At 41.9% G+C, this 17,691-nt stretch overlaps 1 protein-coding gene across 1 annotated transcript in view; it reads right to left on the reverse strand.

Moving 5' to 3' along the window:
- Positions 1-17,691, reverse strand: part of fgfrl1a (fibroblast growth factor receptor like 1a) — a 79,475-nt gene that overhangs the window by 37,536 nt on the left and 24,248 nt on the right. The window contains exon 3 of the mRNA XM_056382892.1: positions 14,643-14,915. Within this exon, the coding sequence (XP_056238867.1) occupies positions 14,643-14,915 (273 nt within the window). The remainder of the gene's footprint in view (positions 1-14,642; positions 14,916-17,691) is intronic.

Below are 17,691 nucleotides of genomic sequence, written 5' to 3' on the forward strand. Positions count from 1 at the left end.
TAAGTAACTATATATACAAATATATATAATAACTATCTTTTTGATCCACAGAATTATGTTGTTTTTTTTTTGTAGACACAAAAAACCTGTTACAAAGGGTCCCAGGAAGTCATTGCTTTGTTTTAAGGGGAATACCAGCTAAAACGTGTGGGTGAGAGATATGCTCCGATAGGATTCAGATGGTGCACTGTCTGTTTAAGGCACACCTAGTCAGATATATTTAGTAATTTGCTCCAACCTCAAACCATCCTGGCTAATAAAAAAACACTGTCATATCCCAAAAATAGATGATGTCCCCTTCAGTTAAGTATTGCCTCTCTACCTCTCTCATGTGACGATCCACTGCTCCCAGGGAGGCAGAAACGTTACTGTAATTCCTTAAGGATGATGGATGGTGAAATGACTTGCTAATGTGCTTGTTGCCTCTTTATATCATTGTTAAACAGACCTGTTGTCTTAAAAAGCAAAGACGTTTGGTCAAAACGCAGGAGAATAAATCCTCATAGCACATTCAAAGAGCTCCAGGCTGTAAAGAAGTGATTTAATGAAGAGAACAATTATATAAATATGTGTCTTTCTTACTGAATGTAAGTGTGTGTGTGTGTGTATGTGTGTGTCTGAATGCATTTGCACATGTGTACACAATGTGTACTTGTTCCTGGAGATGTGTTTAGGTGCATCTGTATGCATTTATAAGTGCATCTGCCTTAATGCAAGGACACTATCATGTCGTCCCATCAAGGCACACACTGTTTGAGTGTGTGCGTTCGTCCAGCTGCTGAATGTGTAACTCTAGTAAACATCAAGGCAGCGCTTTGCTTTGCTGAATTAATGAATCTCTCACATCCATCGCCACGCGCAGCCTTTGAAACACACACTGCCGGCCTCGGCTCAGCACTTTGAACTCTCAATCATTCTCTCCCTTGTGCCCACCCTGCTCTTCCCTGTATCAAATTATACTCCAGTTAAATAGCTACTCATTAGTACTTTAGTAGTTTTCTCCCTATTTGACCTGTTTCTCATCTTACATTCCTGAAGTCATTTTCGCAGCAGGCGAAAGGTGCGATCGCAGCTGCTGAGAGGCCACATGAGGTGGAGAAGACATGAAGAAAGAACATTTCTATGATTCCAACAACATAAGCCCTTCCTTTTAAATCTTTATTCACATACATTCTCCTCCTCTATTTCTCACTATTTATCCACTATTTCTAATGGCCCTCCCTTTTATGGCTTCTAAAGATTCCAATGAACACTTTCTTTTCTTTTCTCATCTGATTTATCCTCTTTTAAACCATGACAATTCATCGACTACCGTACAACAAAAAAGTTAACAAAAACAACTATGTATGTTAAGTACTGTAGAGTGCATGAGTTACTGTATAAGCAGACAAAGTCGCTTTAAGGAGTAAAGCGCCTTTTGCTTTTATGTACATACTGGTAATTAAGTGAATACATGTTTAGGTGCAGAGCAGATGCATGCTGGTTATGTCGACTTGAAGCATTAGAGGAATCGGATTCATTGACATTTTACATTATATGTTGCTCAAGACATGACTGCTCCTCTTGAAGCACCTGAATACAGTTAACCACCCATCCAGCATTCGCACAAAAATTTTCTAAAACTTATAAATCATTTGTGGCTTCTATGTGAGTCAGCCCTGCTTACTGCTGCTTTGCTCAGTGCTGAATGCTGAACTCCACTGTGATCCTTGCTGGAATGTAAGACAGGCCTTGAAACAAGTCACTTTAAAGCAACTACTGAATCTCTTTAGTGTATGTCACATGCATGTGCACAACCACGTGCACGAACTTGTATGTTTTGCACATACTTGGATGCATGATTGTTTCTGCATAGATCTGCATGCATGCTCACAATTGTGCCAACATGCAGTCACATGCCCTTGCGTATGTTTTTAAGTGTCGGTGTGTGTGTGTTCGCGCGTGTGTTGAGAATATGCGGCTGTACTGTTTAACTTCAAAGATGCTGGCACGCTCTGCTGTGTGAGGCTACATGCTGACAGGGTGTCTTTGATGAACAACTATTTACAACAATGTAAAACTAACCCGCTCATCATGATGCCCCTGCTGGGCGACGTTTCAACATGACTCACCCCGGATGCCTGCTTTGTTCAACACTCATTTGTGTTACTCAGAGCTGTTTTTGGATGAATAATAATGCAACTTTTTTTTATCTTCACACAGCGGGATGTTCTCTCGCTGCTTATTCACCTCCAACAATCAGCGATTTGCTTGAGAACATTTCAGCGAGGCAGATGATTTTGCGAATGTTCGTGCCCGCTCCAAGTTTAGTCTTGAAACTGGGTAACACGGTAAATCAGGAAGTACGTCCATTTGGTAGATGTGTTCTTGTCTAAATAAATGACACACACATTGGCTGTCACTCCATGGTCATTTATGGGAGAATTTCACACTTGTTGGGTTCACCAAATCTTCTCCAGTCCCTATTAGATACATCCAGAAATGCACTTTTACAGTACAAACTAATCACTTTATTCGTAGTTTCTGATATGGTGACATTTCAGACAATGCATGCTCAGAGTCTCAGATGGATAGCTGCAGAAAACAGTAGTAGTTCAGTAGAAGGAGAAGGGTCTGCGTGGGCTGACAAGGGCTTAACTCTGCGGCTTGTTCTCATCGTTTAACGACATGTCTGACAGCATCTACACATCTTCCGCTCTCCCTTCCAGTCGTCTTACTTCTGTTTCCACTTGTTGTGAGAGCTTTGGTCTTCTGGCCAAGTAGAGTTACAGCAGAGAACCGAAAAGGACACACTCGGCTTGTCACAGCGGCTTAAAACTGACAAATGTTGGCATGTAACGTTCCAAACCCCGATCAAAGCAACACTCGCGTACAGAAAAATTGTCCGAGGGTGTTAGCCATGAATGAAAGTTGGGACAATCTCATAACAGCTCAAAACATCTGGAACTGAAAGGGATTTAAAAGGCGTTGAAGTCAGTGTGTTAGATATAAAAAGACCCACAAAGGATGAGCACAGAATGAAATAATTATTTGGAAATGTTGATGTTTAGACACAAAAAGAGATAAACAAAGCTCTTAAATCTACATATTTCGTATAAACACATACACACAAATGCAAAATGGAGTGAAAACAGAGGAATGTAATGAAGAGATTATGGTCATGGCCACAGAGAGTGGGTGTGGGTGTGTGTGTGTGTGTGTGTGTGTGTGTGTGTGTGTGTGTGTGTTAATGTGTATCAGTTTTCAGCATGCTGTCACACTGATCAAACTTCAGGCTGATAGCAGAGGCGCCGCAGATTCATCGCTGTGTTTGCCTAAGAACCATGGGGAAAACACACACACACACACACACACACACACACACACACACACACACACACACACACCTTATCCCCACAACACAGCAAAAACATATTGTGCATGCATTTATGTGAAATTTAATGCGGTGGAATGCAGTGATATTATGCAAGTAAGTACATGCGCGCGCACACACACAGTGACATTGTTCAAATACATATGCATTATATATAAATTACATGTAATTTAGATATTTCTGTCTGCAGCCATTTTCTGTAATCATTATTCTTTGTCTGCTTCTTTCACTCTTTCACCTCAGGTATGTTAAATGTTTAGAAATACAAGTGATAAGCTTTTTTTATCAGACTTCCTGGGGCTGAGATATGGCCTTAAAAACCAGTTTAGTCTACCCGCCTCCTACAACCACATGACAAGAAAACATTCAATAGGCAACAAGGCTTATCAAATCCAGATAAAAAACACTGGCTTTAGGATACATGGCTGAAACCGTGATAAACCTTTTGATAAGTGAAACAAGTTTTTCCATGCCTGCTGCTTTTTTATCGTCCCTCTGAGTGCGAGCATTTTTTCCATTGCATCCTGCCTGCTCGTTGTCAGTGCAATGAGATTGGAAAAGATGTAACTGCAGGAATCTGAAGAGTGACAAAAGGAGAATGAAGGGGGGCAATCTGTGAGCATAATTCGCTCTTCACGTTGTCATTAAGACATCAAAGCCGCTGCAGAAGATACAGGGCTTTTCAGCGCTGACACAAATGCATTCTCGGGGAGAAGAGTAACGAATGAGACAAGAACAGGAGAGAAAAGAAAGGAGAGAGAGGGAGGAGGAGGAGGGACATTGCGTGCTGAAGAACCAGTCTTTGGCTTTGATGATGGCGCAAGAGTGAAGCAGCAAAAAGCAGACAAAAGTTTCTAAAACTTCAAAAGAAGCCTTTTTGTAGCGCAGGTCCGCTCTCTCTTTCTCCTTGATTCTTCCATTCTTTTTCTCTCCCTCCTCTCTTCAAACATGTCTTTGCTAATTGCCAGACCCTGTTCTGCCCTTCATAGGCTCTCCACTCCTCTCAGGTCTATTCAGCAGGGGGGTTGTTACAGCGGGAAGGCCTAATAACCCGCTCTGAGTGGGACAATGGAGCCTGCAGGGCCAGCGACAAAATCCCAGCCCTAATGAGAAAAGACTCCTTCAGCGAACAAGCAGGTCTGTCAATAGACAGGCCTATTATAGAGCTACAGGGCGGGTGGTGGGCTGGGGAGACTGTGTCTGGGTGTGTTCTTAGTGTTCAAGTCATGGGTGCATCAGTTTATGTATGTGATAGAGACATAATAAAGAAGTCAAAGAGAAAAACTACTGCATCAAAAAAAAAAAAAAACGAACGAACGAAAGAAAAAAGTTAAAGAAAGAAATAGGAAGAAAAGGTGTGTATGTGTGTGTGTGCCTCTGTGAGTGTGTGTGCCTCTGTCAGTGTGTGTGTGTGTGTGTCTCTGTGAGTGTGTGTGTGTGTGTGTGTGTGCCTCTGTGAGTGTGTGTGTGTCTGTGTGTGTGTGCCTCTGTGAGTGTGTGTGTGTGTGTGCTGGTACCTCCTGAGGGTAACAATAGTGAACAGGACTAATCCTCCAGACCGTATAATGGCCACTAAGCTGTCTATTCAGAAGTGCATGGCTCCCCTGCTAACTGCTGTGATCAGACACGAATACCCATTCACACTCATTTCCTTCTATCTATCTATCTATCTATCTATCTATCTATCTATCTATCTATCTATCTATCTATCTATCTATCTATCTATATGCAGGCCAGTAAATGTCTTTTACTACTTTTTGCCCTATAATCGAGTGAGTGAGTGAGTGAGTGAGTGAGTGAGTGAGTGAGTGAGTGAGTGATCATATTTCCACCATTGGTCAGCTAAATACCATGTGACGAGTTTCCCTATTGGTCATTGCTCTTCCAAAAAGAATTGGCGCAAACAGTCTTTGCAGACTTTGCAAACAGTCATTTGGGGCAGAGAAATGTGCCACCGGTGTGAACAACCGGCTACTGCTTGTGCGACACAGTCAGACTGAACACTATTTCAGACTTGTTCAACAACAGTAACAGAAAAACATGTAAAAACAAACAGCTTTACTGGAAATTTGTCTCAATTAAAATACTGTATACTATGTCAGCACAGAGAGTAGGAGAGAGAGTTTTGTTATGTTAAAAACAAAATAGACAATATATCATTAACAGAATTTTTATTTAACTTTCAACCAAAGGTATCGGCCCCTGTTCCTCTTGGTGATTGTGTATTTGATGTTTTTGACTATCCCTCCATCTGTCGTGCTCCCTGCCTCTCCCTCCTCTTTCCTAATCCCTCTTCTCCTCTCTGTTTCTTGCCTGTTTCTTTCTCTCTTTGTGTTTGTGTGTGTGCGTGAGTGAGTGTTTGCATTGATGAGGTTTTGGAGAGGTTAACCCCTCCGTCGTGAGAATGTAGAGTCGCTGTCGTTGCGTGTGAGGGACTGGGAGCTATGCAGGGAAGGATGCTGAAGCACCTTGTTTCCTTTCAGTTGGAGGTGGGGTGAGGTTGTGGGGATGTGGTGGGTGGTTGTTAAGTGAGGAGGGGGTGCAGGACACGTCTCCCATAAGCACCCACTTTAGGAACAGTGAGTGTCTCCTTGAGAGGATTTGTTCATGCCTTTCACATGTTTCTGAACTTTCCCTGCTTTATCGCTTCCTCACGTTTACTCAGTTTCTTATTCACATTAATTAGGCAATAAAAAAACTTGATACTACTATAAAAATCCTGTCTCTTTTTTAACATGAAAAAGCCAAAGTAATTTAATGCTATCCGATTACAATAAGAAATTGAAGAACCAAAGTCAACTTCTCTAAAACTAGTGAAATTTTGATTGAAATCAGGAACTATGTGAGCAAACATTGGTGCCAGCTTTAAGCACACTACAATTTTTTGACACTTTTAATAAAAAAGCACTTAGGTCGAAAACCTGGGCATGCTGCCGTTTTATCCTCAACCCCCTCTTCTTCTACCTCCCCTTCTCTTTCACTCCCACCTTCTCCTATTTTTTTGTTACTGTTGGACTCACACTGAGCAGATTGGTGTTAATTACATTAAACAAACTGAGGAACTAAGATAATTTAAAGTAGCCCACATCCCCAAATATTCAGTTTCACATACTGTTACTTGTATTTGGGGACTTGGTGTACCTCATGATGTGAGTATTAGTGCACTAAACGACCCATGTTAAATTCTGCTACATTTGTTTCTTATTATACTTATATATATATTTTTTGACTCTAAGGATGCCCACTTTGCCAAAACACACACAGAGAAGTAAAGGCACACCTCATATTAGCTATGGGAGAGTTGCTGTGGAAACGCAGAGTGAAAACACGTTTGCTTCAGACTTTACGAACAGCTGGCAGATGAAGTTAAGAGGCAAATTCCACCCCGAAACATAATTTACAAAGGATGGAAGGGAAGGAAGAGACGGAACGAGGGGTGGGTAGGTCGCAGGGCGAAGGGGATGTGAAGAGGACAAGACAAAAAGATAGGCTGTGATGACGTCTTGTTCCAACCAAGAATCGATCCATGTAACTTGTTGATGCTCCAATGTCTATTTTTTTTGATTAACTCAAAATCACAAAACTGGCAATGTCAAGTGAGAAAAAACAGAAGCAGACATCAGCGGTTTTCCCTGGTCAATGCTCTGTGTTCACAGTAAATTGGACTCAGCATAAATGTAGCATAACAGCACACTTGAGTGAGAGGAGCTGGAAGATTTGTTAGAAGGAATGTAATTCAGGGAGGTGAACTGAAGAGGTTTCAAGGCGTAATGAGACAGTAGCAATCAAACTCTCCATACAGGACGCATACATCACTTCTGTTTTGTGGTGGATTTCCTCTTCAGGGTGACTCACCCCTCGGGCCTCGAGGAAAAGGCTCGCTGACTGATAGATGGCATCTCGAACGGAGAACTGAAGTCAAAGCTAGCAGAGGGTATTTAGGAGCCATTAGGGGTCTATGAGAGCTTGACTTGGCATACAATCAGTAGACGCAGGCCATACTCACTTACTCACTCACTCACATGCACGTACACACACATGTACAGATGTAAATGGAGCATGAAGGCAAAAAGGAGGGGGAAGAAGGAGGAGCTGAAAGACGCTCGAAAGAAAAGATGCCTTCTATCAGCTGGTGGAGCAGAAGGAATACAACAACGGGAGGCAGAGAGACAGAGTAAGAGAGAGAGAGATGATGTAGACACGAGAAAGAGAGACGAAGCTGAGAGAAGGGGTCAAGCTGACCTTCTAGGACCACAACTGATTTCCTTGTTTTGTACAATAAAGATCCTCTAACAATGTGTTATCCTCAATAGTTATGTTCACATGGAGCCTGAAACTCTGATTAGGATTGGTTGAGAAGCCAAAACCAAATGAACATGCTCCATGTAGTCAGAATAAACAGGCCCAGACCGAATGAAATTTCAATCAGTTGCAGAGGGCTAGTTTAAACCTTTTCATAAACTGATCAAAAGAAAGATTGTACCATGTAAACAATGTCACCTGATTACTTTCTGGCTGCGTTTGTTCTGTGCAAGCCCTCCATCCTGACGTAAATGCTTGGGACCTGTGACGTCTTCATTGCTTTTTCCTTCGTCAAACAGCTGTTGCGTTGGCGTATGTAAAACCCAGATGTATTAAATCACTTCCCATGTAAACAGTTGACCTGAAATCTTCAGTCAGAACGAAAGAACGTCCATCTAACCACAGCTATTGTTTTTCCATGTTCCTCAGTGTTGTGCTATTACACTTTTCAACAGATCACCTATCAGTCACTCAGTGTGGGAGGTATGATAAAATGTTTTCTTTCCTCTTCTGTTAATGATGTTTGAGTTTCAATAGATACAGTAGATACATCTCTCTTTTTCGGATTCAAATGACATCTCATCCTGTTAGGACACGGATTCTCCAACACTTCAATTTCTTTTTTTTTTTTCCTTTCTTTTGTTTCTCCAGACTTGTTGACGTCTTCAGACTGAAGCCAGGAAAGCTTTACTCTTTTCTTTCTCTGTCTCTCCGTGCAGTCCATCTTCTTTCCGTGTCTTCGCTGGAAGTGAAACGAGGCAGAACGAAAGGATGTGGGACAGACAGCCGTGAAATGGAGGCCAGGGCCCCCGAGGAGCGTGCGATCTTGTGTATGTGTGAACGCGTCTGTATTTTGTTCACATCTGTCAGCGAGGTGTGTATGTGCATGAACGAACACATTTTTCCCTGTCCGGTCTTGTTGATATATGCACAAAGATACAGTACATATATCTTTGGGCATCTGTTTGTGTTTGTCTCTACTGGACTCAACAACAAGGCGGAGAACAGCTTTTGAAACTTGACTCCATTCTTTATTCCCTTGTCTGTGACTCGACTGTCCCCCAATGCTATTTCATATGAGCACAAACACACACACACACACACACACACACACACACACACCAGCATGTTTACATCTCTGTTCACCACAGTGCCACCCTGATTTCCGGAGGAGCAGCTTTGTCTACCTCGCTGTAAGGGTTGTTACAACACGAGGACCAACGTGAACAGAGCCTCATGGAATGACTGTGACAGACATACAGTGTATACGCTCACACTCTCCACTCCGTCTTCATTTTTTGCAATCGTTAACAAAATCACTTGTTATGGCTCGTTAAGTTTTGACCAGTCATGCAGCAATAACGGCTTTAAGTTATATTTATATGAAGCGAGTTTCATTACTACTGAAGACCTTTGTTGCATATCATCTCCCTTGTTCTCTTCCTGTGTTTGATGACTGTTGACTTCCAAATGAAAACAAAATAAAAAAGTAAATGCTAAAGGCTAGATTTGAATTAATAATAATAATAATAATTAAACAAATGTCCACTGACTTTTGAACATTTTTTTTTTTATCCAAGTGGCATAAAAGAAACAAAGAGAGGACACTTCTAGTAGGATCTGTATCCAGGCAAGTAAAGGCAGCAACATAGTTCAAGAGGAGGGGAACTTAACCACTCGATGATTTCTGGGCTCAACTTTAAAATAACATCTTTTTCATGTTCTGTAAATCAGGATTGAGACAGCCCTGAAAAAAATAAAATAAAAAAAAATCCCCTGTGAGGCCTCAAACCCTCAACTGAACACCAACCGAGTGGTTCCTCCACACCAGCAGCCAGCGAGCTGCAGCTCCAGGTTCACTACATGCATTTTTCTGCCATTAGTGAAAAAAGTGGTGCGTGTGTAACCTGAGCAGAAGTATCTGGCGGTAAAAACATTAACTCCACAACACACATTCAGAAAACCACAGCAAGACACTAGGGCACAGCTGCCCTCGTGTGTCTGTGAGTAGGTGGGTGAGTGTGTGTGCAAGAAAGAGACTGGGTTACTTGAGATTGTTTTTAGGCTCGGTGCAATCACACTCACTCATTCATTTCTCTCTGTGTGCATGACTCATGCTAATTAGACTGCAAACCTTGGCCACCTCTACATCCTCTCCAGATGAGGCACCAGATATCTCAATTAAAAACGCCGAAACATGAGAACACAAAAACAGAGGAGGTATCAGGATGGAGGAACTGAGGGATAGAGAGATGATGTGGGTCCGCAACCTGATCCGATGTGTTAGTTTCTGGCCGGAAGACAGCTGCAGTCTCACACATGCAATGCAGTTCAATGGAAAAAGAACAGACCTGGATGAAGGAGCACAAATCACTTTTAAAGAACTGGATGCTGCTCGTGAAATAAAAGTAGACTGAAGCAGCAATTTGAAATCATTTAGTCTTCATGCAACATCACACTGAATCGTCACGACATACAGGACTGAGCTGTGTGACGTCAGCATGTCAGTGTGTATTAAATGATCATTTATTTTAGTTGAGTTTAGCAGCGTTAGTGAACTAATCCTGGCACAAATCCACAAAGCTTTATTTCAGTAAATGTTCAACAGAATCATTTTTCTGAAACAAACGTCTTCCAAGTCCTGCTTTGGGTTTATTTTCCATTTGTCACGTTTCATGTTGCGCCTCCATTTTTCTTCTTTCAACATTCATTATATAGCTGCCGCTTGATGAACATAAATCATGTACAAGCTCATTTATTCAAACATTCATTATGTCTATGTTTGTGTGTCTTTTTCCTCATTGTTCTTCAATTATGACCAGATGTCAGCTGCTATGGTTAAAACGCCTAAATCAACACAAATAAGCACATCAGTCACTTATGAATGGACCTGCACACACATACACACGCGCACACACACACGCACACACAGGCGCACACACACACACTCACACACACACACAAAAGTGGGCATTGATGAACATGATCATTAAGACTAAAATCTGCATTTTTGCATCCACGTACACTAAAAGCACACACACATGCGCATTGACAGTCACGCACCAACATACACACACACGACTCCAAACCGCTTCCTTCCCTCTTACGCACGGCTTCCCAACTCTGCTCCAGACACGCTCCCATTGTCATCACATCTGGTTTGAACTATAAATCTTCAATCATTCATCTGCGAGGGGGGAAACAATTTCAGAATTTCATACAAGCGAGTAGGAAAGACAGACAGCAGAGAAAAGAAAGAGAAATCACGGAGGAGAGTAGGAGGAAGAAATAAGAGCTTTTCTGGCACTCACTTTTTGAAGGACACCTAGTTTTCTCGAGCAGAACAAAAATATCTTTCTCAGTTTCACTTCACTGGTGGTCCCATAAATCGGTGCACACCAACGCATACACATGTACACAAACCCTCAGATAAACAAGCACACACACACAGACTCATATTTACTCATGCAAACATTTGCCAACCCACACACAATAAAAGAACAAATACTTCAAGGAATCCTCTAATTTCCCCCGCTAACGAAAAGCCTTCACAAAACGCCTCTCCATCACTTCCAACCACTGGGCAGCAGTACAGTGGACGTTTTATGGCAATCAAATGCTATTACGCCCTTGAAAAATGGGAAACTGTGAAAATATTGATACAAATTAAAATGTGGTCAGGGAAAAATGAGCCGGCCGACTGAGGAAGGAGGAATGAGGGCCGAGATTGAGTGCTAATAGGAAAAAGGTGTTAAAGATACTTGGGTTAGCAAGTGAGAGGGAAAGACAATAAGCCGCAGGTGTGGGCTCATTACTGTGAAACGGAGCGGTCATAGAATAATTACCGCAGGACCACACAAGAGAGGAGCGGAGATGAAAGCAGAGAGAGGGAGGCAAGAAGGGGAGGAAGTGAGGAGGCGAAGCTAAACAGCAGAGAGAAAAACACCGAACCCAGCAGAAGAAAACAGCACTACAGCACAAAAAAACCCCTCTTCATTTCCATCTCGTAATAATCACATGAGGACCGGCCATCACTTTCTTAAGACACATACAACTGCATCCATACATGCAGCCAGTACCCTCATGCTTTGGACTTCAATGCCCATGCAGATTGTCCCAGCTATGAAAACACCGCTTTCCACGCTAACTGCCTCTCCAAAGAGACGCTGTGGCATGATTCCTGGCTTGAATTACAGAGAGGGTGGGGTCATCTTTGAAGGTTAACCTGGTGGAGCACAGAGTATCTCTGGGTACCATTTGTGCAATCTAGGAATGTAGTGATGTAGCCTCTTATGCTTGTACAGCATGTGAACTTTGTACATTCGTCAGCTGTCGGCAGTTTTCTTGAAGCTAGTTGGAGTATGACATGAATGTTTTGTCAGCTTCTCTAAAAATGTGTTTTCTTTTATATTTTCTTTTAATTAACTAATTTGTTTTTATCTTCTGAGGAAAATCTCATTTCAATGTCCATTCCGTTCCGGAGCTTTTGTTCCATCACACATTTCCCTCAGCAGATAGAGTTTGCCTTGTTGTCATGGGAGATGTAGATTTTCTTTTTCTCTAGGCACTTAAGGACTTCTCATCTGTGTTGGTCTCTTAAGGAGTCCTTACGTCCTTTCTTCTTAGAGAGAATTCTTAGAAAAAATTGTAAATTTAAACATCTGACATCGGACACTGGGAAATATCCATCCAAGGAAGACTGTGTGACACGACTGTGTGACACGACTGAACACTCCAGAACAGCTGGTGCATTCCCTGTGACATGAGACTGTTTTGTCAGCTACACCTATATTGCTGGGGGCACATGAAAACCTCCAACAATTACATATTATAAACAATCTATAAACCTTCTATCTTATAAACCCTCCTGAAATGCGGTGGTTCTCTGTCAAAAAGAAATGAATCCTTCTCAATTCACATGGTAAAGTACAGTTTGGGGATCCATTCAAAGGCCTGATTTTCAGTGTCCAATGAGATGAGACTGAATTAACTGACAAACTTGAGTGGATTTGTCATGTCCGTCATCTCTGAAACATGTGTATGTGTGTGCAAATTGTGAGAGTGAGAGAGAGAGAGACATAGAGAGAAAGAGAGTGAGAGAAAGAGAGAGAGAGAGAGAGAAAGAGAGAGAGAGGCAGCAGCTGTCTGCATGGATGACCTCAGCGGCAGCTGTTGCCCCCCTGCCCCGCTGCCCTCTGTATGCCAGCCCGCCTTTGAAGTTCAGGTCAAGACCGATACAGCTTTGGATCAAATACCAATAATCATTACTGGAGAATAAAAGGATGTTATTTACTAACAATATTCCAAATTATTGTGGGACGCAAATATATTTCTGCAGCTACCACTGGGATGCAAATTTGACAGCAACCAAGAAAACAAGAGAAAAATCAGCTGTTTCACTAATGCAGTTTAAGTGAGATTGATATCCATGGATATTGTCAATTTTACTGCACCTATAAGAGGAAAACCAACATGAACTCTCTTTTATAACTCTTGGATGTTTGCTTCTTAATTGGTTTCATGTCTCAAATCATTAACCATCAAAAACAAAGATGTTTTTAAAACTTTTGAAACACAAAGGGTGCAAGAAAGATTTAAAAATCTTGTAACACTGTTAGCTTGGGCACAATATTCAATTTAAATTCCAAGATTTATGAAAACACAGTAAACATGTATCATTCATGTTCAATATCGGCTGGTAATATCTGTATCAGAGCAATTTACTCGTGGCCGTCTTTGGAGCACCGATGCCAGGCAGAAAGAGATGCTTCAGTTAGATTCTCTGGAAGGCAGTGCAGCCTTAATCTCCCTGTTGGCATCTGCTCTACTGACTGAAACCTGACACACACACACACACACACACACAGAGTGGCATGTGCCTAAATGCATGGAATGAGCACACACAGAGCAGGGTGTGGAGACACCCCAGCACACAAACACAGACACACACATACATACTGACTGTACATGTCCTCCCTCCAGGTATTTTGTTTACATGGATGAGAGTTGTGGGAAGCAGCTATTTGAGTCCCTGTAGTCAGACACACACACCTGCATGTGAGCAGGAAGGTTGTCAGAGTCCTCAGGGCCACAGACTACATCCACCACATAAAAACTCTGTGTTTTCTACAACTGAGACAAACAAAACCAGACTCACTCACATCCTTCTCAGCTTTCTGTGTGTAGAACTGGAAAATGATAATATAGGAAAAATGAACAAACCACAACAATGTCTCTTTCATGGTGACATCTAAACTGAGACACACACAAAAACATGACATTCCACACTACACATACGCAAAGACCTACACACAAACACAGAGCATCTTCTTCAACAAATCCCTCATTCATAATTAAACAGGAACACACAAGCACAAGAACTGTGGTCACAAACACACACACGAGCATAAAAACCCAGACAAAAGCAGTGTTTCATTGTCTGAAGAACTACACAGACTTCAGTATAATGGCCCCACCAACCTAACCTGGCTAATTATATCCTAGAAAAACTCACAGAGCAGAGTCAATGGGAGAAAGCAAGCATGGAAAACCACAAAGAGAGACAGGCAGAAAAATCATGTGCGATGCAGACCAGACTACGCAAGTACAGAAAACCAAATGCAGACTTAAATTAATGGAAAGAAAGGGAGAGAGGATGAGAGGAATAAAAGTGCAACAAAAAATATTGTGTTTTACTTGTGGATGGCGGTTTTTTTTATATCGGTCTGTCATCATACAAACACACACATAAACACTCGAATCACACTGCTTCAACAAAAGACTCCTCAAAAATAAATGTCTGTGTGGGAGATTTTACACAAGTTTGTTTTAAACGTGAGGCACTGTTGAATATTACAAGCCTGTAGTGTTTTTTTTTTACTACTGGTCCAATGTATTCATGTGTTGTCCGTTTAATTCAAAGGTTTGTTTTGGTGTGTCACGTCACAGAAACTTTTTTATTACTTACCTATAACGATGAGTGTGTAGTTGATGTTCACGCTGCCAAAGCCGTTGGTGGCCTTACAGATGTACGTTCCCGCATCCTCAGTCTCCACATCTTTAATTCGCAAAGCGTGTTGTAACACCCTGAACCGTGTCCAGCCACTGTGGATGTTGCGACCGTCCTTGGTCCACATGATGAGAGGCGGGGGGTCGCCCTCCACAGGGCAGGGCAGCTTCATGGTGCGACCGAGGCGGATGCTCTGCCGGTGGGCCACCCGCTCTGACACCCTGGGGGGACCTTGTTGACAGACGAAGAAAAGGAGAGTTATTGAAATTATGAAACACTTCCACCTCCAAATTTTTCATGTTTGCTTACAGAAAATGGTTGTGTATTTTTTGTTTCCAGCAGCAACAAAATGTGGTGTTACGTAACATACATCACTGACATTGCACTGAGGGATAACCTGGATGTGAACGTTTTCACAAAGTATGGTTGCTACATCCCCAGAGCAATATCGAGACACAGAATGATTTTAAAAGAAGTAGATGTGTCGACAGGTTTAGGGGGAAGACTAAGATGACCTCTCATAAAGCTTCTTTTCCTGATGTGCCCCCATCTTCTGACACCCTAACACATTACCTCATCACAAATTACCAGTCCAAATATGGCAAGAAACACACAGGAATGATCCTTTAACCTTTAGTGAGTTTATAATGGCTTAGCTAAAACACTGACATTTTAACAATAAAATCCCCTGGGAGCAAACACAGAGCCAAGCAGTGAGTTTAATATCAACTGAGATGTCGTGTTGAGACATAAAATCAGGTGTGACCTTGACCACTCAGTAGCTGGTCTACTGTGAAACTGCACACTAGAAAAACAAAGAGGGGTGGAGGAGCACCCTGACTGACTGGAAAGGATGTAAGGAAATGAATGATGGAGAGAAGTAGGGGTGATGGAGTTTGCCAAATAAGGACGAGGGGGAGGGGAACTAGAGGAGAAGGAAGGTAAGGAGAGAAGAAAGGAGGAAATGAAGGGGATGAGGGAGGATGGAATTTAAGGGAGTACGTCTGAGGAGTGAGAGGGAGTAAAATACGGCCAAATAGGAGAGTAATACAAAGAAAGACAAACAGGAAGATAGAGAGATGGTAGGAGGAGGGATGTAGGATTTAGCAAGGTTCAGTGCATAACGGACATCTCTGTTTGGTCACTCATTACTCCTTTTGGGTTAAAACAATACCCTCCAAATATAGCACTAAAAACACATAATAGGCCACCATGTAGTGAACAAAGTGTCCTGACACACTACAAAAGGCAACTGTATGGAAATCCATCAGAAAACAACCCACTTCAGGTCAGGTCCTGTAGATTCAACATCTTAAAGGAAGGACAAAGGCTGTTTCATGTTAACAATGTGCCTGATAGAGGCTTATCTATCTGAATGCATGTCGTCTGATAAAGGACAGAAACACATGTAAACACGGCCTTAAATATATAACATTTGAGGTTTGACGCCTTCTTATCAGTCAATGAGCACAGCCTGATGCCACACATTGCGTATGGAGACCTTTAACTTGCCCTTATGAACAACTGGTTTAATAAACAGCTGCAGACGGGTTTGTGCAGAAGGAAGGGACAGAGAAGTTGGGATGCGGTTACAGAAAAAGGATAGATGGCAGATCTGAATGACATCGCTCGATTTCTTACTGCAGCTCTAAATGACATAACCAGACTTCTGATGTAGCTCACACTGTCACCAAGATGACATCTCAAATGCTCTACTATGGCTCACAGTGACATCATTAGAGTTCTACTGTAACTGATGACATCACTAGAATTCTGCCGAAGCTCACAATATCATCACTAGAGTTATGACATCATTAGTGATCATGTCTCATTTTGCATTAGTGCATAAGTGGCCGTGCTATGTAGAAGGTAAGAGGCCTTCATTAGAGGCAGGCCTTTATTTCTAATTCCCTCTGTTTGATATGTACAATTGGTCGTAGCAGTATTTTAGTATGAAGCGTTGTTTTCATCCACTCTTGTTAAAGTTACTACATTACGCAACAATACAAAATCATCACTTCCTTTCAGATTAAAAGCCCTCCAGCATTGGTGTGCTGGCGTGCTGCAGTTAGCGTACTGTCTGTATATATTTTTGATTTTGGTAGTTTCAGTCCTCCGTATACTAAAGTTGTAATGCACCGTAAATGTTATTCTTTAACATTTGATGTTTTAAGTACTGGGGGAAAAAGGCTACTCCCAGGCAAAATGTTCAGCTGTCAGGAAATTGTCAACATTCACCTTTTTGTACTTTTACTTTTTTGCATTTCTCTAAGAAGAAGTAGTTAGTAGGCATAAGCAAGAGTAGCCACCATGGTTTCACCACCAGACTTCAAATTTAAAGCACAGACTTCACATCACTTCCCAACACTGTCCAGCTGTCACCGAAACAAAGCAACACAAGGATCTTGATTCTTCCCTCCAGTGTGCAGCTGCAGATACAGGAGAGGAATATGGTGGCTCAAGCTGTATAAATGAAAGGTGCAAGGGCAAGCAGTTACAGTAGTCTCTATCACGACAGGCCGCTGTTTTAACAGGAGAGCAGAAGGTGGACACAATGATGGATGGATGGAGCTAGAATGTGTGAAAAAGACATTAGTCACATGGAGGTATTCACGGGAGCTTTTCTCCTCCTCCTCCTCCTCGTACTTGGATGGGGTAATGCGTTCGCTCAGCTGTATGGCTTTCTCATCAGGGGCCCGACAGCTCCCTCTTTCTCCTTTTCCTTACTCTCTACCTCTATTTCTCTCGTTTCTCTGGTTAAGTGTGCTTATTCATCCCTTGTTCTCTTGCTTTATGTTGCTATTTTCTTCTTTTATATATCTCCCTGAATACATATACATTATTTTTTTTCTTTACTTACTTTAACACCTGTTTCCCGTTTTATCTGTTTTATCTATTTTGTCTCATTTCCAGATACGTATATCTTTCTCTATATCTATATTATCCCTTTAATTTTCATTCACTTCTATTTATTTCTCCTCTTTTCTTCCTCCGACAGATTGAAATC

The sequence above is a fragment of the Seriola aureovittata genome, chromosome 8, assembly GCF_021018895.1.
Source record: "Seriola aureovittata isolate HTS-2021-v1 ecotype China chromosome 8, ASM2101889v1, whole genome shotgun sequence".
Classification (NCBI taxonomy): Eukaryota; Metazoa; Chordata; class Actinopteri; order Carangiformes; family Carangidae; genus Seriola; species Seriola aureovittata.